Here is a 27559-nt window from a genome sequence, read left to right on the forward strand (position 1 = left end):
GAATTTAACCACCTTCTTAGGTAATATTTTAATGCCTGATTTATTATTTTTCTCTCACGACCTAAGACCCTTAAAGAAGAAATGTTGTCTTTTTCAATGCAGTTCATAAAACAGAACATAATGCCCATATAACAAATAATGAATGTCAGATTTTTCACTTGGAAAAATAAATTAAAACCCAAGATGAGTGTATCTCTGCATGGCTAGTCCCTTGGGTACACAAATGATGGGTAAGAAGAGAACAAAAAGAGTTAAATTAGAAAGGTAGACTGTGGTGAAATTCTAACATCAGGCCAAGGAGTGTGTCACAGGAAGCCATCAAACATTTTTAAGCTTGAAAGTAGGAAGATCATAGGAAAGATTAGGAAGAGATTAGGAATTAGAAAGAGATTCAAGTCAAGGAGATTATTTAGGAAGTGACATGGGCTTCCTCATTCCCTAAATAAGACCGGATATCAAAGAAGTTTCTGAGGTAGTAGCAACAAGACTTAGTGACCAATTTGATATGTTATTAAAGGAAGGAGGTGTTGATGATTTTGAGGTTTCTCTACAGCACAACATAGGAATATAGGAGGAGAATCATCTCTTGGGGGACAGGGTGAGTTATATTGTGAACATTTGGATTTTGTATGTCTACCATCTACCTTTGGCAAACTACAGGCCAAATCCTGCCAGCTGTCTATTTTCCTAAAAAAAGTTTCCTGAAACATAGGCACACTCATTTCTTCAAGTATTGTTTATGACTGCTTTTGTGCTATAAATGGTTGGGACAGAAGTCTTTTGCCTACAAACGCCTCAAATAATTACTATCTGGCCCTTTACAGAAAAACTTTACTGACCCTTGTATTAGAGTTCACGAGTATCTAGAACAGGAGCTACAGTCTTCCTCCAATGGGGGCGCCAGAGGCCACTGAGAGGTTGGGGCTATCACCTGCTCTAGAACATTCCATCTCTAGGAGGAGAGGGCCCCTGGTATGGGACAAACCATTATGGTGGGGGGGACATTTTGGACTTGATTACAAGCGCTTCCCGTATTTCTAAGTCTTTTATGACCACTCCTATTTCTTCCCGCCTTCAAGGACTTTCAACAGAGTAGCGGGTTCCCTTATATCTCGGGGTGGGGGGAGGGACCTTCCTCCTCGTTCATTCCCTCCCACCCCTGCTGTCTCTGGAAGTTGGAACAGTCCCAGGGTAAAAGCCTAGAGGAGAACGGTTGGTTGGCGCGAAGCTTCCTCTTCTCAGAGGCCTTGGAGAGCAAGGTACCCTGTGTCTCTTCGGGAGTGATAGGCGGGCGTGGTCGGCCTGCACCTTTTCTGTCCCTGGCTGGAGAGGTGAGGCCTGGTGGGAAAAGCCCTAGGGCAGAGCAAGCCGGTCAGGGGTCTTTACAATGGTATGAGGGGGGAGGGGAAGGGCAATGGAGGGGAGGAGACCGAGGGGGGAGGGGCGGGGACAACTGATTGATTCATCCCCACAGGGCCAGTCAAGCCCCTCAGGCCCTCAGCCGTCATGGCCTTGAAACCTGAGGACCCCTGCGGTGGGTTCCAGCATGGCGAGGTAGTGGCCTTCATCAACGAGAAAATGGCCAGGCACGCAAAAGGCCCTGAGTTCTACCTCGAGAATATATCCCTGTCCTGGGAGGAGGTGGAAGACAAGCTCAGGGCCATCCTGGAGGACGGTGCGGTGCCCAGCGAGGCCAAAGAGGCCTGCGCCTGGAGCAGTCTGGCCCTGGGCGTGCGCTTCGCCTGCAGGCAGGGCCAGTTACACGAGCGCAGGGTGCAGCGGCTGCAAGACTTGGCCAAAGTGCACAAGTCCACCACGGAGGAGTTGGCCTCAGACCTGAAAAAGCTCACAGCTCAGCAGGAGATGGAGCGCAAGGAGGCAGCCTTTCGGCTGCGGCAGACGCAGGCCAACCTGATGGAGATGCGGAAGGAAAGGGACCTCCTGAAGTGGAAGCTCCTCCGGGCTGTAAGATTACCCGAACTTAGTCCCTGCCCCGTCTCCCCGCTCTGCCCCGCGTCCCCAGAACTGGTCTCAACTGTCCCCACTTCTCTCCAGGAGCTGGGGTCTCCCCGGGAGCAGGTCGACAAGGAGCCAGTCCGGGCCACTGCCAGTGGGGCTGGGACAGAAAGAGCAGGTGAGAAGAAAGAGGAGGTGAGCGTGGCTGCTGCTACTACTGCCACCGCCGCTGGCGCTGCAGGAGGAGGAGGAAGACAGAAGGATGCGGAGGGGGAGGAGGCTGCAAAGGAGCTGGGTGGAGGCCTTGTGCAGCTTCTTGGAGCTCTGGAGCAGAAAAATTACCCCTCTGGCGGGCAGAGGGAGGGAGGTCTCAGGTCTGCGGAAACAGCCATGTTTTACTTCTCTGAGACCATGGAGCCCGGGTCCACAGTTTCCCCAGCACCCCTTCCTGTGCAGCTCCCGGCCTCATTCACATACTCCTATTCATGCCCCTTACTCCCTTTTCCAGACGCACCCACAGCATCCCCACCAGCAGCAATGTTCAGGGCAGGAGCTCCGTCTCAGTCGTCTCCTCACTGGGGGCCCTCTAATGTTAGCTTATGGCCTGATGTGGGGGCCCAGGGAATAGATCCTGAATCCCAGAGAGACAAGAGAGGCTTCGATCCCCATGGTCAGGGAAGACCTCCAGTATTTCGCAGGCCCGGGGACTGGGACTGCCCTTGGTGTAAGGCTGTGAATTTTTCACGGAGGGAAATTTGCTTCCGCTGTGGGAGGGGAATCTGGCTACAAAACCCTTGAATTCAAAAATGTGAAACAGAACAGAAACATCCCAATGGGAAATCAATTTTCAGAGGGAGGGGAAGAGGTAGGGGAGGGTTTGGGAAGAGTGGGAGGGGGAGGGTGAGTTGGCGGATGGGACAAGGGGGTTGTGAGAGAGGTGGGGAAGTGGGGTGGGGTGTGGGGTGGCAGCTGGGGAGGGTGTAGATTGGGGGTCTGGGGGGGAGAGAGACATAGAGACATGTTTTGATGACCCCCTTTGTGTTCCAGAGCATTAGCATTCCACACCCCAGCAGTGCTGCAGCTTCTATTTGTGTGTGTGTCTCTCCCCCACCCTAGTCTCTGGTGGACCTGGGCAGCCATGTATATAACGACTCACTCCCTCCTGCCACCTGGGCTATAGATGATTGGCGCAGGAGTGGACCTTTGACCCCTCCTGAGCAAAACAGGTTCTCACACTAGAGAATCTGAACAGAGGCAGATTCCACAGTCAGGATGGTGCTGGGCAATGAAACAGTGGGTCACTTGGAGTTGGGGCCAAGGTCAGAGCCATGGACACTGAGGCCACAGCGGAGCCCTGGCTTTGGGGCAGCAGAACCATGTGCTTTACAGAGGCCAAGTGTCTTTTAGAGGGTGACAGTATGAGGTCCCAGGGAGCACACAGGCACAGAGAAGCAGAGAGGAGTTGATACTGTGACCCCAGAGATGGCGAGAGTGGCGGCCTGACCGCTTTTCCATTTGCTGCAATTGTGCTTTGTGAAAAGCCACTTTACACAGATCCCCTTTTCTTTAAGCTAAATTGAGTGGGTTCCTGTTCTGGGCAACCAGGTTATTTCCAAGACAGAAACTGGCACCAGAAGAGCAGTTGCAAACCACAGACCATCAAAGAAAATGTTGGAACTGGCTGGGGAGGTTCCTCAGAGAGTGAGAGGTAGTGGGGATTCCTGCATCCCCAGAGTCCCCAGGAATGAACTGGACAGGAAGCTCTTTCATGTTCTGGGTGAGTTATATCACGAGAAACAATCAAAACAGGCCTGGGGCAACCCGGGCTTACAACATGGCAGAGATCTGCCATCTCTAAGGGAATCCCTCAGGGCTGCATACAGAGGACAACGAGAGCAGAGGACGGCTGTGGCTGTTCAGCCCCTTGACAGGAGAATCCTCCCCAGTCCACAGTGGGCAGCACTGGGGACAGTCAGATCTGATCAAGGAACTCATGCCACTGCCAAGGAAGTGAGTCAGCAAACTGATAGTGCCTGGAGGGTTTGCTGGGCCAGACCACTGACCAAAGTATGGTGCCATCCTGAGAGATCCTTTCCCCTAACCCACCACCAGGATAACAGTAGGAGGGGAATCTGGCTATGAAGCCCTCAGTGAATTCAGAAATGTGGAATAGAACATATCCCAATGGGAAATCAATGTCCAGAGGGAGGGGGTGAACCGCGAGGGGGGGGAAGGTCTGCATCTCCCCCTCTGACGACTGTAAGCTATCTTGGGGGGCAGGGCTAAATGCATGGTTTAGCCTGCAGGTGGCAGGATGGTGCGGAGTCACACCTGGACCAGACTGAGACAGCTGGAGGAGCCCTCGACATCGCCTGGAGACTGGACCTAGGGACTGAAGCTGTCATGGCCCTGGGACATCTCTGCAACAGCTGGATGTGACCTTGGGCTGTCTCCTGTTGGGGGAGATGTGGACAACCATCACGATTGTGGGCAAGATCCCCAACTTGCACTTGTCAGAAATGTCCTTGGGCTCATTTCCATCCTTCTAGAGCAGGGTTTCCCAAGCTCAACACTCTTGACACATGAGGTTGGGTAATTCTTTGCTGCAGGGGGCTGTCCAGTACACTGTAGGACGTTTGGCAGAATCCCTGGCCTCTACCCAGTAGATGCCAGTAGCACATCCCCCCCGAGTTGTGACGACCAAAAATGTCTCCAGATATTGCCACAGGTCCACTGGGGAGCGAAATCACCCCTGGTGAGAACCATGGAGGCAATGAGGTACTTAGGAGTAGTCAGAACAGGGGGAAGAGAGTTGCAGGGGAGCATGCTCAGCAGTGCCGGGGCTGCAGGGGGCCCCTAAGATGAGAGGTGAAAAGTGTCCATTGGGTCTGGCGTTCACTTTTGATCTTTGAGCAGATCTGGGCGGGGGAGGGGCATAAGCCCACCTGCAAGGACTGAGCAGTGAGCAGGAAGGGAGGATGCGCAGTCAGTGAGGGAGGCTCTTCTTCAAGGACTCCTGGCTGTGGAGGGAAGGAGGGAGGTGGGATACATGGCTGAGAGAGGGTTCTTTTGGATATGGGAGAAACTTGAGCCATGGGGAAGGAGATAGCTGAAGAAAGCTTGAAAACGCAAGAAATATGTAAAAGAATGAGGTAGATCCCGCATACTGTATTAGAGCCATGTCCACTGTATGGTTCAATGAAAAAAAGTCCTATGACAGGATCCCTTTTGCTTTTTGTAAAATACCCCCCAAAATTCTGTAAGTGTGTATACGTATGATATATAGATATATAGATTTATGTTTGCTTTATATTATCGATTTATGATTAAGCATAGAAATGGTCTGGAAAAACTTGTTTCTTCAGAAAAATGGAGTAGGGTAGGGGTGGTAGGATAGAGGGCTTTTACTTTATATTCTTCTGTGTTGTGAAAGTAAAAGAATTAAATGTTCACAAATATACAAAAAATAAAAGGAAGTGAATTTATTTTTTTGGTATTACTTTACTTTTACAATTACTTTAATTGGCTTGGTAGGTTTGGAATGGCCACCTCTTCCTCTGGGACAGAAGGAAAGGAGAGCAGACACTGATCTGTGTGATAAGGGGGTGGGAAACCAAGAGGGCTCCTGCCTGTGTGTCCTTTAGACAAAGCAACTGAGAGTCAGTGAGGACACAAGGTCCAGGTGGGGGTGGGGCTTTTGGACAATGGCATATTTAGGAATAACTTTGGGGGTGGGGGGTGGGGGAGAGGAAGGAAAGGATTATCAAGCTGCACAGAGGACTCAATCGGGATAGGGCCCAACTGAAAGAAAATCAAAGGGTAGGGCAGTGGGAGCCTAGGAAGGGGCACTGGAAAGGAAGGAGAGTAGTGCCAGGAGGGGTACCAAACACAAATTTCTGTGTTACAACTTGTTTTCATAACATTTTCTTCAGTAAAAGATTCAGTCAGTTTGTTTGGATTGAGGTTTTACGTTTGGCAGGATTAAGGAAAGATACTGACACTTTCATGATTTCATGTGTTATACCCATTTTAAAGGTTTTTCTCTGTTAGTCCAGAGGAAAGAATTTAATAAACTAAAATTAATTCCACTTCTGTCACTAAATATCTTCAACAAATTCAGTAGAGGTGATCTGACTTGGCCTTTGAGCCCTGGGGCTAGCATGCTTAGAGAGAGGGGCAGCTAAAGAGATTTTGTTGTTAGTGCCCTCCAGCTGATTCAGACTCCAGACTCCAGGCTCCTAGTGACCTTGTGTACAGCAGAGCTTACCCCTGCCCCGTCTTTTTACACCATCCTCTCACCTTCTGGTGCTGTATCAGACAATGCTCCACTGCTATTCACAGGGTTTTCATGGCCAATTTTTTCAGAAGTGGGTGGCCAGGTCCTTCATCCTAGTCTGCCTTAGTCTGGAAGCTCCGCTGAAACCTGTCCACCATGGGTGACCCTGCTGGTATTTGAAATACTATTGGCATAGCTCTCAGCATCACAACAACATGCAGTCACCACAGTATGACAACCAACAGATAACAGATGGTGGTATGGTTCCCTGACCAGGAAACGAACCTGGGCTGCAGTGGTGAGAGCACCAAATCTTAAGCACTAGACCACCAGGGATGGCTAAATAAGACAGCTTTAAAAACTATGTTGTTTGAAGAAGACTCAGCTCTAATGGGCAAGGGAAGGAGATGGAAATTTCACAGGGGTCAACGTCTTAGTCAAAATCGGTGATTTTTTACTTCTAGAAAAATGATAGTCATCCTCGCTGGGCTTACCATTTGAGATAATGGCAAGCAAAGTAGTGAAAGAGAATGACCTGTTAACCTCCCTCTTTCTAATGACCTATCCACATGCTGGGAACTCAAACTTGGCTCCACCTGTCTCTAAAATAATGGAAAGTAAAAATAGGCCATATTCTATTTAGAAAAAACAATGCTTTTTCACCCATGCTTTATGTTATGCAGGCTTAAAGTCAAAAGTTTGCCAGAGTGTTTGTACAAAGACATTACTTAATAGGAAACTTCCCTAAATGTCTTAAAAATCAGAAATTTCTGTGACTTTGCACCCTGTTGTAAAATACTGGTTTTCCCAGCATCATTCTGTGCACCGTCATCTCATAATAATTGCCTTCCTGCTATCTATTTCTGTTTCTATTGGTAAAACTTAAAATATTAGAAAACAAAAGTGTTCATGTGACCAAATTAAAAACCTCCAGGGGCCGGCCCCGTGGCTTAGTGGTTAAGTGCGCGCGCTCTGCTACTGGCGGCCCAGGTTTGGATCCCGGGCGCACACCGATGCACTGCTTGTCTGGCCATGCTGAGGAGGCATCCCACATACAGCAACTAGAAGGATGTGCAACTATGACATACAACTATCTACTGGGGCCTTGGGGAGAAAAAATAATAAAATAAAATAAAAACCTCCAGATCCTAGTGACCTAAGGGTTCCAGCCAGTAAGCAGCAACCAACATGTACAGAAAGCCTGCTCTATGTATGTGTAAAGTATGCAAGGGGGCAGTCCAGGGGTAAGCTTTAGACCCAGTTAAAAAGGAGGAGACAAAGAGAAAGAGATCTCTTGCCTGGGAGTAAAAGAAATGAATGCAAATATGAAACATGGTTAAACCACTCTTAGTGGAAGCTGTTGGAAGGGAGCAGGGTAATGGGGCTGAAAAATAAAAAATGCATATGGCATCTCTCTACCCAGATAAGTGTATATTGCCTTTGTATTGAAGAATATGATCTGGTCTGGAAATGAGTGTGTGTAGATTAGTGTTAACCTGGGTCTTGTTTTAATGAGATCAAGGCCCTGGGGTGGAACTACACATCATCCTCCTACTTAGCCTTTCTCTGTTTCATAGTCATAGATACAGACTGTACCCACCAAACCTTAACCAGCTATCATGCCAAGGTGGATCACTCTTCACAGTGGTGAGAGAGTAGAGACGACTCTGTGTGAATTCATCCCCATCCCTGAGAAAACAAGTTGGTGTGCATGTTCTGGTTGACAGTGTTGAGGTCAGCAGCATTTCCTTTCATTAATTAGGGTAGAGTCATAGAAGGGAATTTACCCTTTTTAAACATATATTTTCTCTATGGAAACATCATCTGCTAAAATTGTGCATTGTTATTTGACTGCAAATTAAGATGCTCATTACTTGTATCTTTTAGCTTCTTTTCTAAGAATTGGTCAATGTCTTAAATATATCTGAAACCTCCATAAAGCAAGGGTTATTTATTATTAGGTCCATTTTCAGAAAATAGGTCTTGATAAATCCAAGTTCCAGCCAAACTGACCTTCCTGTTTTTCCCTGTGCATAGCGCATGTTTTACTGCCTTCTTGCCCTTGAACATTGCTTCATCTGCCTGGGAAGGCCTCTACTATCACCAGCTGTTTAGATCCTCAAGAACCATCTCAAACACCCCTGATTCTATAAGCAAAAAGCTATTTTCCTTATTCTCTACTACTACTTTATCTCTATTTTTCTTATAGCATTTTTCACTCTCTCTCACATGTGATAGAATAAAAGACATTAAGTTATGATTGGCAGCTGTTCCCTTCTCCCTGCCCCCTGAAAATCATCCTCTTTTTGGCTGTATGGGTCTTTCCAAATCCAGAAACTTGTATGGAGATTCTTGGTATGCCAGCTCAGTTCCTGGGCTTTTACTGTGCAGAATAGGTGTAATGGGCAGAAAGAGCTGAAAAATTATAAGGAGCAATGCTAATTTAATTAAATTACATTGGAAAGGGGAGCAAGAACTTCTTGCAAGGATAAAACAAGTAATAGAGGATGAGAAAGGACAAAAAGAGGAATAACTTGCAGGGGATACATTCCAGAGTGAGTTTTTCAGTTAGGAAGCAAAATGAGGACGATAAGAGGGGTTTCTGGGCAGCTGCAGTATGTAAGAGATAGTGAGTATGAAAGTAAGTAAAAAGATAATTTTAAGTGTTGGGGATTAAAAATTGGCTCCCCCAATTTTTCAAAGGACTACAGTAAATACTTAAATATTCAAACTTTTAAAATTATGTTTAGTTGCTGGACTGCTTCCTAGGATACAATTCTATGCTGAACCACATGGAATCCTCTCTTTTATTTGAGTTATACTTGTCTGATTGTAATTGGTACACACGTTCTAATTCCTCTTTTAATCTGTTAGAAGGCAGGAGCCCTGTCATTCACTTTTGCCTTTTTGGTACCTGTCACAGAGTAGGTGCTCAATAAATATTTGTTTAGTGATTAATAGATACCTGAGACTTGAAATGATATTGGCTGAAAAATATCTCTTTCATTAAAAACAAACAAAACAAAATAAAACTGTAGTTAGGAAGGAATGTGCTCTCATTTTTCTACCACTATGAAATATTTTACCTATAGGGTGAATGAAGGAAGCAGTTTCATGCAATGAGTTCTTGAAAAACATAACCATACATTTATGACACCTGATTATATTCATTCTAGCACTTTGTCATATACTGATGTATATGCTTATGCTTATGTATTGATCAATCTAATTGATTCATCATGAATCTTATATCTTGGAGGTTTGGGAGTCAGAGTTAAACAGACATAAAAGAAAGAGTCAGTTAAGGATGTACCTCCAGCAAGTTTCCTCCATCTCTTTTCTTTGGTAAAAAACAACTTTTAGGTACTTCTGTTTAATGTTTAGAAACTGATAAATGATCACAAAGGGCAGACAAGTAGTCTAGTTTTATCTCTTGAAATTCCTGCTTTAACTTGATCCTCACTTATCATGAACTTAGAATCTCTATTTCACTGTCCTCTGTTGTCCATCCTCAATCAATAGAATTCCATCCTCATCACCAGACAATATTGTACACTATGGAAACTGAAAACAGACAGGATCACAGAACTTTATACAGGCAGGAATTAACCATATCTCATTTGTTGTGGGATACAGATACCTATGAAGAACAGTAAAAATAGGTAATAAAAGAAAAGACGGTAGAGAAAGATAATGTGCATGAGCTGGACAGACCTGGGTCCAAGTCTCAGCTCCACCATTTACTAGCCATGTTTCACTGGACAAGTTCTTTAGCCTCTATGAGTATCAATTTTATCATCTTCAATAATATGACTTACCTCATAGGGTTATTGAGGGTTATCACAGTGTTAGCCATATAATAAGGGCTAAAAAATTGTAGCTAGTAATAATGGTGGTAGTGTTAGTAAAAGTAGAAATAAGAGATAATGTGTTGAGTGCTTAGTCTATGTCAGCATTGGTGCTAAGTACTTGTCAGCATTCCCTGAGGTAGACACTATTATCTTTGCTCCTCTCCAAGTCTTCTCTCTCTCAGTTAATAGCACCATGATTCACTCAGTTGCTTAAGTCAAAAACAGAGGAGTCATCCTTTATTCAACTATTTCTCTCATTTCTCACATCCAGTGCATCAGTATGTCCTGTCAGCTCATCCTTCAACACATATCTAGAATCTATTCACTTCTCCACATCCCAGCTACCACCCCAATCCAAGCTTACCATCGCATATCTCCTCAACTAATATAATTGCTTCCCAACTTGGTCTTCTTGCTTGGCTCCCTACAATCCATTCTTACCAGGGCAGCCAGTGATCTTTTCAAAATGGAAATCTGATCATGTTACTCCACAGCATAAAACAAACAAACAGATAAAATACAACACTCTCCTTTTGCCTCTGATTACTAATAAAAATCAACTTCTTACCCTGGCCCACAATATGCAACAGGATCTGGCCTCTGCCTGCCTCCCCAGCCTCACCCAGTGCCATTTTCCCTCAGCTCACTGTACTTTATCCAGACTGGCCTTCTTTAATTCACTTGAATATAACAATCCTGTTCCTGTTTTCATGACCTTTCACTTGCTGTTCACTCTGACTGGAACACTGTTCCCGTAGATCTTCACAAGGCTGGTTCCTTCCTGTCATGCGGGTCTCAGCTTATAAATCCCTTTCTCTGGGGGGCCCTTCCTGACCACCCAACCAAAAATGGCCTCTCAGTTACTCCTGTAATATGACCCTTTTTTATTCTCACCACAAGCATTATCCAATGTAGTCTTCTGAGTGTGTTTGTTATTTGTATGTTTCCCCCATTCTAGAAGATTAAGTTTCAGGATAGTGGGAATTTTAATCTGGCTTGTTCAATGCTATATACCAAACACCTAAAGCCAGTGTTCAAAATATCTTAAGTTGAATAAACAAATGAATCTTCATTTTCTAGGTAAGGAAAGCAAGACACAGATCACACAGCTATAATATAGCATCACTCCCTAGGTTAACATTGGAGTCAGAACCTAGTAGTTCAGAGTTTTCAAACTGTGAGTCAACTAGTTGAATCTGAGTAGGGACTTTTTTGGGAGGGGAGCCCAGACAATTAAAAAATCAGGGAAATTTCACATAAATATTGAGATTTCAGTTTTTTCTTCAAAAAATCAGATCTGGCAATATTGGGCCTATATTTCTATATGGTAACAATAATTTGGTCTGTCAGGTGGCTGCCTGACTTTAACTAGGACATAGCTCATTCATTCATTCAATAATTATTTACTGAGCATCTACCATGTGCCACACACGGTTCTAGGCTCTTAAGAAAACAAAGATCTCCGTCTTTAAGGAGCTTACATTCTAGCAAGGGGAGATAGAAAATAAACGATAAATATGATAAATAAGTAAATTGTATATATCACAAAAGGTGATAATTGCTATAGAAAAAAAAATTAGAGTGAGGTAAGAAGTATCAGGACTATGGAAGATGGGGACTGAGTGGAAGAGAATCTTAAAATTATAAATAAGATAGTCAAGGAAGACCCACTGATAAGGTTAGACTAGAGGAAATTGTACAGTTGAAGGAAATGAGGGAGTTAGTCATGTGGATATAAGAGAGGAAAGCATTCCAGACAGAAGGAACAGCCAGTGCAAAGACCCTAAGGCTGCAGTATACCTGTCATGTTTGAGAAACAGCAAGGAGGTCAGAGTGGCTGGAATAGAGTGAGCAAGGGTGAGAAGAATGGGAAAGTAGTAGTAAGCTAGAGAGGTACCAGCGTCTAGATCACGTAGGGCCTTGTGAGCCCTAGTAAGGACTTGGCTTTTATTCCAAATGAAATGGGAAGCCATTGGAAGGTCCTGAGCAGAACAGAGACATACACGACTTATGTTTTAAAAAGATCACTCCGACTACTATATTAAGATTAGATTGAAGGGAGACATGTGGTAAAGCAGAGAAATCAATTAGGAGTTTATTGCAACAATAGAGATAAGAGATGGTGTCCCGGACCAGAGTGGTAGCAGTGGGATGGAAGCCACAGCCTGTGCAATCCCCAAAATTTGAGAGAGTTAAGACCCTGTGAGATAATCCCTTAACCAATGGGAGATGGGAGCTAAGAGATAAATTCTTCTCCCTTTCTCCTCCTGGATCAACTATCTTGAAATACTGTCCCTCCTCCTTTGCCTCACTTTCCTTTTCCTTCACTCCTGTTTCGCTGGGATTACACTCCCTAATATACATTAGCTTTTACTTCAGGGTTTGTTTTCTAGGAACTCATGGTAAGGCAAGAGGAAGATCAAGAGTTCAGTTTGGGACATATTGGTTTTGACACCAAGTGAAGATGCTGAAAAGTCTGTTGGATAAAAGAGCATGTTTTGGGAGATAGATCTGGGCTGGAAGGTATACATTTTAGAGTTATCAATGTACAGATGGTGTATAAAACTATAAGACTGTATAAAGAGATCATGAAAGGAGTGAGTGTGAATAGAGATGAAAAAAAACTAAGGACCAAGCCCTAGGCCCTCTAACATTAAGAGGTCAGGTCTCCCTCTAGGAGAGTGTGATTCTCCAGAAGTTAAGTAAAGAGCATATATCAAAAGGAAGGGGGTGATTAACTGTGCCAAATGCATGGATCAAGTAAAAGGAGGAGTGAAAATTGACCTGACCATTGGATTTAGCATTTTTTAGGCCATTGGAGAGTTTGATAAGAGCAATTTTGGTGGAGTAGTGAAGGTAAAATTCTGATTGGAATGGGTTTAATAGAGAATTAGTGGAGAGGAGCTCAAGATTGTGAGGGCAGACAATAGTTTATTTGAAGTAGTTTTGCTGCAAATGGGAGCAAGGAAATAGGGGAAGTAGCTGGCAGGGAAGTGGAGCCAAGAGAAGGACCTTTTTTTTTTTTTTTCCTGAGGAAGATTAGCCCTGAGCTAACATCTCTGTCAGTCTTCCTCTACTTTATATGTGGGTCGCCACCACAGCATGGCTGATGAGTGGTGTAGGTCCACGCCCGAGATCTGAACCTGTGAACCTGGGCTGCCGAAGTGAAATGCACTGAAGTTAACCACTACGCCATGGGCCTGCCCCTTGAGAGGACTTGTTAGATGGCATAAATATTGATCTATGTGTGTACTGATGGAAATGATCCAGTAGAAATAGAAAATTCCACGATATAGGAAAGAGATGAGAAAATTGCTCAGGTGTTATCCTTGAGTAGGCAAATAGGGATAGAACCTAGTGCACAAGTGAAGTGATTGGCCTTACATAGGAGCAAGGCCAGTCCATCAATGGTAACAGACTTGAAGGCAGAGTATGTAGGTACAAATGCCAATAGGTGGGTAGATGTAGTGAAAGTTCTCTCCTAATTGCTTCAATCTTTTCAGTGAAATGGAAAGCAAGGGAAGGAGATGTTACAGGTTTGAGGGGAGCAGACAATGTGAAATAGTTGTGTAGGAGGACAGGAGACTGAATGGCCCAAGAATATATAGTAAGACTATATAGATTAAGATATATAAGATTATATAAGATTAAGGGTCCATTTGAGGTTCATGATGATGAATTTAAAGTGAGAACGGTCAATGTCATTATGTATTTTCCTTCACTCAAGTTCAGCTGCAAGGATACAGGTACAAGCATAGATATAGGGTTAGGTTGAAACAGTGTTATTGTTTTCACAAGTGAGTAAGATGAAGGGAGCATGGGTTAAAGGGACTCAAGAGTGTATGTATGGGAGTGATTATAATGATTGAACATGGAATTTAAACTATGCTAGGTGAGAAGAGAGCAAGGGACAGTGAAAACATTGTGAGATCAATGAGCTGGGTGGGGTCAATTAATTATTAGAATTAGAGTATAGAAAGAGTGAGCTAGAGGTGGTAGCAAGAATAGAATACATGAAAATGAAATTACGGTGAGGATTGCTACAGCTTCCAACACTCCAAAATGCTTCAGATCACCTGCCACAATCATTACATTACCTTCTTGGACCCTGAAAAGATTTTGAATTTGCAACTCCTGCAACAAGTTAAAACCTTGATTTGAGCAAAGTAAACATAAGACAGAAAGTCACTGAAGTTTGTATAATGATACAAGGGATGAAACTAATATAGTCATATATGTATATTATAATAATATAATAATATATTATATTATTATAAATAATAATATATAATAATAAATTCATATATATGAATACCAGTGTTAACTAGCTCATCAATGATTACTTGAAATCAATTCTTATTTTATGATTATCAAATATAACCCCTTAATTCTTACAAAGCAGGTAATCCTGCTAACTGACTAAATTGTAAACATCAGCTTCCTTTCAATAAACAAAAACTGAAAGGAGTTGAAATTACATAGGTATTGTACAATAGAATGGTTACAGTTCTGAGTATTACATAGCTAATGTACAACAGTATGGTTATACTTCTAAACATTACAGTACATCTAATTCACTGTTAATGAAATGAAAATAAATTACAATTGACACTACTTTGCTATTTGTTGCCTAGAATTTTATAAACAAGTATATTATCAAATTTTGGAGGTTAAAAAAATAATATTTTCAGGTTATATATGTGTTCCTTTATGCACAATTGCTTCAAAAAATAAGTAAATCATGGACTCCCGCTTATAACCAAAAATAGGTAGGAAAAAAAAAAAACTAATTGCATCATACTTTAGCCTACACAGGCCAGAGAAGGCATTGCTACTGTCTCAAGGCCCTTCTGTACAATCTTGATCTTTTCCGAGGTCAATTAATTCTGTAAGATCCAGGTTCTCATTTTTCCTACAAAAAACTATCTACTCTCCTAGAAACTGCCACCCGGGCAACCAACTTCTTGACACTTAACTTTTCAAGGATCAATAGTTAAGTCAAAATTGAATCATGAGCAATGTTCACTGTTCTTGAAAATCTCTTAGTAACCATGGTGGGGATTAGGGTAGGAGGGTAGAAGGTGATAAAAGCTATTTCTTAGTGTCTTAGGTAGACTATGACAATGACTTTTCTTTCTAAAGGCACAGGTTTTCTTGCAGTACAGCCTACAGCGAATCCCCTGGTACATGTTCAATGAATGTTTGTTGATTGAAATATAAAACTTGTTTAATATACAGTACATAGGCACTTTTAGGTCATGACCACTTAAGGGTCATTAAAATCAGGCAAAATTACTGTACACATATTTTTTTCTTTTTCTTTTTTCTTTTGCAATATTTCAAACATACTCAAAAAGAACAATATAATGAACCCTCATGTACTCATTGTACAGATTTAAAAATTGGCAACATGCTACATTTCTTGTTTCAAATATCTCTACCCTCCCTCAACTCTTCTGGTGATGTTGTTTTGTTAGAGTAATAATCACGCAAATGTGAGGAATAGCAAGGCAAATGTCATGCCTCAGAGCTGGATAAATGCACTAAGGAACCCTTTAGAAAGAGTTTGTGAAGCATTCAGATTTTAAGAACCTCATTTATTTCAGTGATTACTAAAGGACAAAAATAATTGGATTATGTTCCCATTTAAACAGGGGGATCCTTGTTCTGTTTATTTCATTGGAGAGGTAAATGGTCATAATGGTTTTGAACTTATAATTGGTTCTCTGCACTTGGCCATTGTTATCCCCAAACACACAGGTTTCTAGAGATGTTCAATTATATTTAATCATTCTTTTCAATATCTGTAAATTCAGTTCAGGATTATATGAATACATCTATCTTCATCCACAGCTTAAGTCACCCCTTGTTTCAAGTTATTGAGAAAGTGATATGTGGGATTTTGTCAAATAAGATTACTCTCATCATTTTTATCCTACTAAGTGCCTCCACTGAAAAGATTTGGGTGGGAAGGGGGGAGGCAGTAATTCTTAGACTGGCACTGCCTCTCAAAATATGACTCACTACTCACTTCTCCACTATTCCTCTATTACTAACCCACTGACATGCTGAGAAATTCAACTAATTGCTCTTGAGACTGGCCAAAGAAAACACAAAAATGAGTAATTGGGTACTGAAAGGTCACAAACAGTAAACTTTTCTTGCTATGATTCAAATGGGTGGAGAATATTACTAAATATTTCATATCTGCTTTTTTAAACACACTGAAATCAATACAGTAATTTTAATGAGGTCAACAAAGCATAAAAAATCATCCATAATTACCTTAATGTTGTATCAGATTGAGGATTTAGGTGAATATAGACATCGCCAAATTCAGAGCCTTTTTCACTATAAATATCATCCTGTTGGCAATGGCATAAAATCAGCTATATGGACTGAATTTCTCACTTAGCACATATTTGGAGTCAGTGGCCACTACTAGATCTGAAAAATATGTTTATTATTCATAGTCAAATGCTAGCTACTTCATTTATGTCATTCTGGAAGAGACTATCTCTGAGTTGACAAAAGACTGTTGCTTCCTTTAGAACAGTGGTTCCCAAACTTTCCTTACCAAGGCATACATGAGGGATAATATTCAAAATTTTACCCACCTCTATCAGTCCCAATCGCTCCCTAAGACCTGCTGCATGGATAAAAGAGGTCACCAGTTATGCCTGAATCTGAGCCTCTGCTCAGTGGAATACCATCTCTTTCTCTTCTACTGATCTAGATGTGAGTTGAGAACCACTGACTTAGAAGACATCTACAATCAATACAAACAAGGTCAATCTGATATGTACCTGAAAGAGAGGGCCACCTATAGGAAAGGATTTCAGGGCTATTGGGAAATCCCACTTGTACATGGAATAGACAAGGCTTTGTTTTAAAGCAAATAGGCTGTCAGCTGAGAGAGCCTAGAAGCAACGACACCCCAGTAGTGATGAGTTCACCTAGCACCCAAATCTTGGTTTCTAATACCGTTCTCCATTAAAAGGAATCGAGGCTCTTTGGAAAAACGGCTGATTGGGGCAAAAAATATATAAGATAAGCCTGGAGCATCTTCTAGTGCTGGAATATAAGGATATGCTAAAAAAAAAAACAAAACCCCACAATGATGAGGTTATGTCAAAGGGAGGGATGTATCAATTGAAAGAGCTCCCAATGCACAAAGGTAGAAGAATTTGAGCCAGAAAATAAAGTAGCATTGCATTATAACACAATGTATAATATAAATATCTGAGTCCATATTGATATAAATAAATGACTTAATACATAAATAAATGGGAGAGAAGAGGCAAATGTCCCATGCAGAAGAATTCCAAATAATTTTATGTAGATACTCCACCCTTAATGAGGTGGAGCATAACTCCCCAATCCTTAAGTATGGGCTATGAATAGCTACCTTCTTCTAAAGAGGATAGCGTGAAAGGCAGAAAAAAAGAGTACGTTTACAGTGGAGGAAGACACATACTACTTCGAGCCAGGTGATCAAGGTCAATATCAACAGTGATAAGGCATACTGATACTTTTTCCCCTTGATATGATGGGATGAGAACAGTATTTTATCTCTGTGGTCTTACTCCCAAAAATACATTACCCCAATATAACCATGAAAAAAAAAATCAGATAAATCCCAATTGAAGGACATTCTACAAAATACCTGAAAAGTACTACTCAAACTGTCAAGGTCATCAGAAACAAGGAAAGTCTGAGAAACCGCCACAGCCAAAAGGATACATGACAACTAAATGTGATGTGGTATCCCAGATGGAATCCTGGAACAGAAAAGGGGCATTAAGGAAAATCTGAGGAAATCTGAATAAAGTATTGACTTTAGTTAATAATAATGTACCATTATTGCTTCATTAATTGTAACAAGTATACCATAATCATGGAAGATGTTAATAATAGGGGGAAATAAGTGTAGGGCATATAGGAACTTTCTGTACTATCTTTGCAATAATTCTGTAAATCTAAAACTGTTTTAAAATTTAAAAGTTTATTTAAAAGCAAATGGGGGCTTTTACTATAGCACTTTTTGTAGGGACAAAAAAAACTGGAAGCAAAGTATATGCATGTCAACAGGGAAATGATTGACTAAATTGTGGTATCATAGACTCTTAAGCAACACAGAGTATTACATACTTAAAAGGATGAGTGAGCTCTTTATCAATTGACTTGGAAATATTCCCACTATGTATTTTTACTAAGAAAAGAAAATGGAGAGAAATATATAACTCTCCTTTTATTTTGTAAAACAATGAGGAGAAAATTCCCATGTAGATAGGTTTGTATAATTAAAAGAGTAGGGAGAAGGTATGCAAGGATACATATTAGATTATTAACATTGCTCAGAGTAGAGGAATGGGGTTAGAGGAGAGAAGAGAAGAGAGGAGAGGTAGCAGGACCAGGGACATAAGCAGGGCAGGGGAAGTAAGCAATAATTAATTCAATAGTTCATTATAAGTATAGCACTGCATATAGTGAGCTGATGCTTTGCAAATAAAATTTTAAATTTATGAAGGCAAAAAACAAACAAAAAAGGCAAATGGAGTAGGGGGAGGAAAAGAGATCTCTTTTAGATTGGCAGGACTTAATGAGCGTGGGGGATGCAGAGAGAGAGCAGCAGCGCCCTACAGAATATAGCGTCAGGCACTGAAGCTGAATTACGCTCACTTCTCAATTTTGCCAAGAGCTGTCCAAGTAGGTGAAGATATTAATTATCACTAAGAGTGTGATCAGCATGATTGCTATTTCTGCCAATATCCTAGGGTTTTTACCCACCACAAAGAGACTAAACTCGCCATTTGCTTCCCTAAAACTCCTCCCCCCACACATACAAAAGTGATTCTCAGAGCATCAAGAAGGTTCTCTATTTATACACCACCTTGTTCTCCTGGCCTTTTGAACAATGAGGCCTCACCAGGGGCTTCCATGTGCTTTTGATGAAGAAGTGACATAACTTTGGCATCAAAGTCCACAGGAGACAAAAATAGGTAGGGTCTGTGTTTCCAAGAAGGTAAAATCAAATAATAGAGTACAGGTCCCCGGTGAGCAAGATCAGAGACTCCCAAAATGGCAGAATTGAAAAGTGGTTTAAAGGTCATCTCAGCTATTTACTTCAATATCTAATGCAGTCTCTATCTGAGATTCTAGATCCTAGATCCTAGCACTGGGCTGCGGGGGGAAGAAAGGACATATTGTGAAATCCCTAAGGAGAAAACAGACTGCTTTTCACTGTAAAATTCATGCAAGCAGGAATTGTATCTGTGATACCTTCCCAGTATAGATCCTAGGAACTCAGGCTGACGATGTGTTTACAGTGTCCCATGTTGAGTATTCACATACAGTGGACTCAAACTCACATTGCAAATTCTATGAAGAATTTCACCAGTAGCTCAGTTGCTAAGAGATCTCCCAGCAGCGTTTGAAGCTATTTTCCATCAACAAGAAAGGAGAGACCTTGGCCTAAATGATACTTCAGGTCATTTTCACAGCTACATATCAAGATCATTGAGCCAACTCGCTCTATGCAAAAACAATTGTTAATATAAGACCCTGGGGCAGGGGTGGAGTTGGAGAATAAATGAATCACAAAATTTTCTAAATTAAATGAGCATATACAGCAAATGGGAATCCCATTTTATGAAAATCTGATAAGAATTTGCTATGTAGTTACAATAAATAATTAGAATTGAATTTACTGAAGCTCCACACGCCCTGCAACTTTTCAAGAACATAGCCACTGTGTAACATGAGGCACACCTGCACACACTCCAGTCCCAATCAAAAGACTACCAGCTGTGGTATTGAGCAATATTTTCACACAGCACTCACCTTAAAACACAAGTGTAGAATCCACTGTCTTGTGCCTCAGCTGAGTGAAACCATATGGAATCTTCCTCTTTGCTCATCCTGACCTCTGAAAAGATGATGGGCTCTTCCAAATCACCTTTGTTTTTGTACCACATAAGCCTGAGTCCAGTGCTCTGGGCCATGCTATAGTTGGTGCGAATATAACTGTAGAAAAGGGCACACTTCACTCGGACTGGTTCGCCTGCCAAAGCCATGTATGTCTTGAGATCCACTGACCAGTCAATGCAGCCATCCACTGAAAGAAAACCAGATTGGGCATGAGATGCAGTAAGCACTGTTGATAATAACGGTAAAAGCAACAATCATTCCCAACATGTACTGAGGACTTACTATGAGCCAGGCACTGCATGAAGTGCTTTACCTAAATTACCTCATTCAGTCTTTTTTTTTTTTTTTGAAATTCATTTATTTGTTAATTTTTTTTGTGAGGGAGATCAGCCCTGAGCTAACATCCATGCTAATCCTCCTCTTTTTGCTGAGGAAGACCGGCTCTGAGCTAACATCTATTGCCAATCCTCCTCCTTGTTTTTTTTCCCAAAGCCCCAGTAGATAGTTGTATGTCATAATTGCACATCCTTCTAGTTGCCATTCAGTCTTCACAGTGATCCCATGAGATAGACCAGTATCCTCCTTAGACCTGGGCAAGCAGGATCCCTGCTCTAGCCCTGCGCCTTTGGCGTATTCCCAATCTTCTACAGTAACCTTCTGCTTGAGGTTGACTTAATCCTCCAAGGTTCCCCAGTACTCGTGCCTTTGTGGTTGTCCTGGGACCCCACAACTAGGTCTCAATTCCAGCAGAGTGGCCTGGCAAGTGGATCACTCTTGCTAGCCATGTGGCACTTCTGTCACAGGATTTTGTGAGATTGGACTGCTAGAGTGACATTGACATGTTGATTTTAGGTGACTCAAATGGTTTATATAGACAGGAGCCCCACAAAACAAATACTTCCACAGGACTCATGTACAGTCTAGGAGCAGCCCTGAGAATGACATGTTTATTATTCTATTTTACAGACAATAAAACTGAGACTCAGAGAAGTTCAGTGACTTTGCCCAAAGTCACACAGCTAATAAGTGGTGGAAAACCAGTCTCTGATTCCAAAGACTGTTCTTAACCTCTACTCTTTACTGCTTTTGCCTATAATTGTGACAGGAACCATTGTGTTATTTACTTGCCTTTGAGAAAGTAAATGCCCGAGTTGGAAGCAGTGGGCACCTAAAGTGATTATTTGCTATTATCTACATGCCAGTGTTCCATGGTATGACCTATTAATAGAATATATTTAATCACAATTCGATTTCTTTTTATACCCTTAGGCTCCCTTGCTGCTCAGCTGATGTGTGCTCATGGGAATATATTATATTAATGTCAGATTTAATCAAATAATATTAGGTGGGTAAATCTACCATTAAAGAAAGACATATACAGTGAATTTCCTCTTTTCCAGAAGGGTTGGAAATGAGACACTGGCTAATTTAACATGCTAGTCAAAACAATTAGCATAGATATTCTACCTCCAATTGCTGATTTTCAAAGAATTTAATCAAATTATGCTACATCCCTCTATATTACTTGATTACCCTTTATAAAATAATCCTTTCATAAACTGTATAAACACTGCCATTTTTAAATTATATGTTTCGCATATAATTTTGTAAACTGATCTGTTTCCTTTTTTAGATGTTGAGAACTCAATAACCCGATGTGTTTATCTCTTAACCTCAGTTGACAGGAAGCTTAGAGCTAAATGCAGTACTCAAGTGTAGTAACTATCTTACCCCAGGATTTTGCCTTCTCTATACGAGGGTTTCTTGACCTGGGGTTCAAGGCCAAACAGAGGGATGGTCCCTGAATAGACTTCAAGGTTGTTGGCAAAACCTTGTGTCTATTTGGATAGTTATGCTTTTCTGTGGAGATGTTCCACAGCTCTCTATCAGATCTTCAAAGGGGTCTATGGCCCAACAGAGATCAGAACTCTGGGGGTTTTGATCTCTCTTTGTGGCTTCATTTGTCACTGTCCTGCCGCATATGAGTTTTTGTTATAAGCCTCTTCAAATTCTCTTATAGTATGTGAAGTATTCATTAGAAATAAATCAATAATTAAATAAATAGCTCATTCTAAATTTATACTGAAGGGCATTTGAAATTTCTTTGAGGATTCAGAGGGCACTGGATTCATCACTATGAATTTTGATGACAGTTGTGAACTGTTGAAGCCAAGAAGGTACAACTGGATTAAACTAAATCTGTACTGATTACTGGCTATCTTTTGGGGGGAATTTTTATTCACTCTGGTATTGGCTGTTTACCTGTCATTTGTCATTCTCATAACTGTCAAGAACAGAGAAGGAAAAATCTGTCTTAGATGAACTTTCTGGGTCATGGTAAATTACTGGTGATACATCTCTGGATTAAATGCAATTTTAATATTTATTTTATCATCTTTCAGTGAATTTTATATTATTCTTTTATATGGATTATCTGTGATACTGTTCCCATACATCAACACAACTGGGCGGTAACAATATAAATGTTTTTTATAAAATATATATTTTCTCATAGGTTTATTTAAAAGTTGATTAATAGAAACAAAGCAAACGTGGAGATAAATTAAAAAACAAATGCTTTAATATTCCAGTTTTTATTTTCCCCAACCCTAAGATGCACAGCAAGTGTTTTTTAATCAACAAATTTGTCTTGGCAAAGTAGCTTTGAACCTCTATAACTACCTACTTGATAGGAAAAAAAAAAAAAACTTTTGGAATGTTTTTTTCCATTTGCCCTCTAAATCCCTTTAGTTACCTCCTCTAAAGGTATCTGTTGCATAATCTACACCTGTACAGTGTTAACAGGCTGGTTTGGCCCATTAGTGACAGGACATGGTTGGGGTACTGAAGATAATCAAAATATCTGCTTCCAAGACACAACAATCATGCTCAAAGGCAGTTGAAGACATTTACCCACCATTACAACTAGCTTTGTCATACAGACCTTAAGAGTATACTCTTAAGAATTCATTTCCTTTTAAGTACTATCTCAGCAAAATGTATTTGATTTAATAGATTTATGGTTCTTTTTTTTCTCTTTCCTTGCTTTAGGCAGCAGAGGAAGTATTTAGTTATAAGGTAGTCAATAGGCAGAGAACAGATATGCACCAATGGGGACAACAATTTCCAAATGTTATCCCCCTTATTCTTTATCTTTAGTATTCACAATACAAGGTTCCAATATAAAGTATCTCAAAAGACCTGAGGGAATTTTCCCAAAAATGTAGACAAAGAGTGTGATATCAGAGATCCCTGAAGGCCCACCTGCCACCAAATATTTTCCCACACTGAACTTTCATCAGTGGAAATCCATTCCCAAGAGTTACGGCGTTGTAGCCTTATATCTAGAGAGTATTGGACCACTACTTGACTCCAACAAGGTGGTATGATTTATTTTTACTGGATTGCTATTCCTAGGAAAACAAACCAAGAGGGGGGCCAGAGGGGATGGAATAGGATATAGTACACTTATTTTTAGATTTGGGACTAGTGAAGTAACTAGGAAGGACATATTGAGGTAAGAAGCCTGGAAAGTCAGGTGGCAAGACAGCATGAAGGGACTGAAACCTTGAGGTTAAGAGAAAAGCACTGAAAGGTGTGAGAGGGTCACAAAAAGGCAGGAAGAGGAGAAAGGTCACTACAACTCAATTAGCCAAGGGTCATTCCAGGAATCAAAGATGGTGCCATCAGAAGTCACCAATGCAAGTCACGTTTCTGTCATGAGAAGGAGTTTGCAATAACATGCCACACTTTCAGATCCCCTTGCATGTTGACACTCCACACGTATTTGGCAAATAGCTGAATAAATAGATCCATGATGCAGCTTACAAGGGTGCAGGCTATGGTCAGGTTGGGGACATAGTGGAACACGGAGTGCGAGCTTGACCTCATCAGCACAGGCCTCTAATCCACAACGTGATTCAGCCCTGTTCTGTTCACAAGTCTGGTCACACCTGTTTAAGTCGGCCCCCAAAGGGCTCCTGAGAAAAGTGGTTTCTGGACAGATTGGCTTCTCCCACAGGTGGTTTGATAACTGAGTTTCACTGACCAGCCACAAGTGTAAATAGAGGCACAGCAGGAAGAAAAATGCTTTTTCCCAAAAAACAGCAAAATTCTGCAGTTGGATTGAAGCTTGCTACAGAACAAACTCAGAGAAAGTATAAGTGAGTACATGCCTGTCCTCTGCTTCACAATCACTCAGTATGGTTATAAATATTCCTGTCATTCCATTAGAAAATACTGCCTATTTCTAAATTATCCATTCTCTGTTCACTCTTGAGTCTTATGAATAGCAATTCAAGTATTAAAAAGAACAATTGTATTTCTTTAGATTCTCATCTCTACTCCCTTGATTTAGATTTCTGTAAAGCTCACAAAGTTATTACTCTTGGTTTAGTCTTGTTGGCAGAAATGCTTTAATATCTGAACTCTCCAAAACAATTATTATAATGGAGCAAAGGAAGCCACTTCTTTAAAACCCAGGTCTCTATTTTAATCATTTTCATTCCAATCTGCAAAACAAGTGTATGCTTAGGGAATCTGACATGAAGATTCAACAAAAGGAATGGTCAAAGCATATAAAGGGACATGCCAGTATCTATGCAATTTATTTTACCAAGAGGAGATTCCTAGGGGTAAAACTAATACAGTCCCCTGGAAAGTGCCCTGGGTGACCAAAGCAAACCTATTTAGCACCTTTATAGATAACCCTCAGCTTCCTTCACAAAACAACCTGGAGAGCAAATCCTGCCACATCTACCTGCTGTGGAAACAAATCCCTGAGAAAAGTTTATAAATCTTAAAAGAGGATAAGATGTTATTATCAACAATGATTATATTATTTGTTTATAAAGAATATTGCATGCAGTAAAATAAAGACTATAATGGCTATATACATTACAATTTTTATTGGGGGATAGGATACATAGCTATGTATAGAATTGTCAATTCTGGATTTTTGCCCCAAATTGGAAATCCCTTTAGGTAAAATGGCTAATTAGCACACGAAAAAATATGCAAACTCCAGATATCTTGATGACGTTCATTACAACTTAAGTCCTTTGCCTGGGATATACATCCGATACTAGTTTATTATGTGCTTGTGATTAATAAGTGCATTTGATAAACCAGATGTTTAATGTAACTCTGTGAACTATATCCCATTCATTTTTACAGCCAGCTCTCCTTTTTGTGAATCCACAGGGCAATTGTTGGGGGCAATTCACTAAATCACCACAAGAGGGCGGGCTGTCCAAGTTTTTGTGTAGCACTTAAGTTTTCCCCACCTAAACTCTAAAACTAAAGATTTGCTATCTGCCAACGACTGGTTGCTGGGGAGGGATCACAGCATACCTCTGAGGATGCACCACTGTGGGTGATAGAGGGAGCCAAAAGTTGAGCATACAGCTGAGATCTTGCTCAAACTGGATAACCAGGTTAGACACACAACAGGTGGATGACCCGGCACAGAAAGGAGCAATAATATCAGCTACTGGCATTCATTGAGCCCTTAGTACATAACAGCTAGGCGCTGTGAGAGGTGCTTTGCATGTATTTTTCTCATTTCATTATCACGTCAACTCTAGGAGGTATGGACTCTTGTCCCTTGTTATTCCCATTTTACTGGAAAGAAAAGAAAAGCTCAGAGTTTAAGTGACTTGCTCAGGGTCACTCAGGTTGTGGTGAGAGAGTTCAGACCCCAATGCAGGTGAGTTGGACTGCAGAGCCTATGCTCTTAATCACTGCGTGTTCTTTATATTGATTCCTATACTCCTTATCCCAGCTCATGAGCCATTAAAATATTAAAATTTGCTTGGCGCTATTCAAATTGTCATATGTATTCCAAAGAGCAAATGTCTGTCCAATAGAGTAGATCTTTCCAGCTAAATGATAAACTACCCCCAAATAGTAACCATTGTGGGAATAATAGCCATCAAAAAATAATGTATGCCAATTATTTACCTATTAATTACACACAGTATTTACAGAGTAATAAATTATTAATAATTTGTGTACTTGATTTAACCTTAGAAGATCAAAAACTTGGATAAATTGTATCTGATCCACATTGATTTATTTAAAACTAAATATCTAGGGATGATCACCCAATTCCTAACGTCATAATCTAGGAATAGATTTGTGTGCTTATCCTAACTTTTGTACTTATGTATTATTGAATACAATGTTATTCTTATTCTTAATTTAATGTGGAAGTTGAATGTCTTCTGTTTCTCTCTCAGCTCTCCCCCAAACACACAGACAGGTTTCTTTTTATGTATACTCATCTCAAATGGGCAGCCCTCAAGCACAAAGAAGTCAAATTCTCCAAGAAGTGAGTGGCCCGTGCCTCCTTGCCCCCAGCCTGGAAATATGAACAGAGCTGTTTCGTCATTTTTTAAATAAAGTTCTGTTGGTGGAAAAAAATTTGATTTTTTAAATTTCATCTGTGCATTAGTATCCACCAATAGAGAGACTATCCCCTACTCTACCTCTTTAAATGTAATGAATGATTATTGCTTCAGGTTTTAAGAAGCATTTCTGCATTTTTTATGAATTAGATTATATGCTTTCCTTTCACACTTTACCCCCTACTATTCATCAATGGGAAAGTTCTGCCTAAATGAAGTCCTTCATCTCATTTCAACCTAGTTATTACGCTTAATAATGGGCTGGCAACCATCTTCATTTCCCTGTCATTACAGGATCTGTGCTACGCTTTGTCAAGATCATTCCCTCGATCTTTATCCGACAAATGAGCTTCAATTACGTTCGGGAGGTGAAGTCACGTGAGGCATTACAATCAACTCCTCAACTCTTGATTACCTGAGGCCTGATGAGCCTCCTTGGGAATTAGCCACAAGCCAGGAGCTCTTCTCAGGTGCACTGATGTGAATTTGAATGCTGTGGCAGCAAATGTGCCTGTGGGAGACAGGATATCAGCACCGCCTGCCAACCCCTCTAGCAGGCTTTCTGCTGCTCCCTCAAATCCAGGGTGCTTGGCAGTGAGCTTATCTCCCAGGCCAAATCTGCTCCACCTCCCCTGTCCACAGGCATCCAAGCCAAAAACTTTGGGAGTCATCCCTGAATCCTGCCTTTCCCTTCCCACTGACTTCCCCCTGCTCCTCCCATAAGACATTGAAGCTTGTCATTTCTGAAAAGTTACTCAAATTCTTCCCCTCCTCTCCATCTTCATAGATACGAAAGTCCAGGCCCTTCTCATATTTTGCTTGGGCTACGCAATACCCTTCTAAATGATCTTCCAAACTTGCCATTCCAATCTGTTCTTTAAACTTCTACCAAAGTGATCTTTCTGAACTATATGACTATATCCCTTTACTACTCAAAACCTCCAGTGGCTCCCAGTATGCAAATCCCCAAGCCTAGCTTTCCTGACTCACCGGGGACTGCCTGTCTTGTCTGCCCCCAGCCACAATTCTTCACACATCCTATACTTCAGTCAATACTCAGCATTCCCTGAACATGCCATTCACTTTTCTGCCTTTGCTCTTCTGGTTCCTTCCACTAGAATACCCATTGCCTCTGTGCC

The 27559-nt window shown here is 41.2% G+C and overlaps 2 protein-coding genes across 4 annotated transcripts in view; one reads left to right on the forward strand and one right to left on the reverse strand.

The window, feature by feature from the left end:
* IL1RAPL2 (interleukin 1 receptor accessory protein like 2) overlaps positions 1-27559 on the reverse strand; it is a 1036854-nt gene that overhangs the window by 481636 nt on the left and 527659 nt on the right. For 2 of the 3 annotated variants that reach the window (XM_087426516.1, XM_087426517.1), the window contains one exon: positions 19927-20200. In XM_087426516.1, the coding sequence (XP_087282642.1) occupies positions 19927-20200 (274 nt within the window). Of the gene's footprint in view, positions 1-16368; positions 17865-19926; positions 20201-27559 lie in introns of those variants that run through there. The other variant, XM_087426518.1, reaches the window with a different exon arrangement.
* On the forward strand, positions 1236-2820 carry LOC106804013 (testis-expressed protein 13A). Its single transcript, XM_087427569.1, has 3 exons — positions 1236-1331; positions 1475-1965; positions 2056-2820. The coding sequence occupies exons 2-3, from the start codon at positions 1507-1509 to the stop codon at positions 2752-2754; spliced, it is 1158 nt and encodes a 385-aa protein (XP_087283695.1). The 5' UTR covers positions 1236-1331; positions 1475-1506; the 3' UTR covers positions 2755-2820.

The sequence above is a fragment of the Ceratotherium simum genome, chromosome X, assembly GCF_057802395.1.
Source record: "Ceratotherium simum simum isolate JZ-2026a chromosome X, ASM5780239v1, whole genome shotgun sequence".
NCBI classification, from domain to species: Eukaryota; Metazoa; Chordata; class Mammalia; order Perissodactyla; family Rhinocerotidae; genus Ceratotherium; species Ceratotherium simum.

Bases quoted from the DNA above. Each gene is read 5' to 3' on its own strand.
- LOC106804013 (XM_087427569.1), top strand. From the start codon at position 1,507: ATGGCCTTGAAACCTGAGGACCCCTGCGGTGGGTTCCAGCATGGCGAG. The intron at 1,966-2,055 runs GTAAGATTACCC...ACTTCTCTCCAG, and splicing joins AGTGGAAGCTCCTCCGGGCT to GAGCTGGGGTCTCCCCGGGA.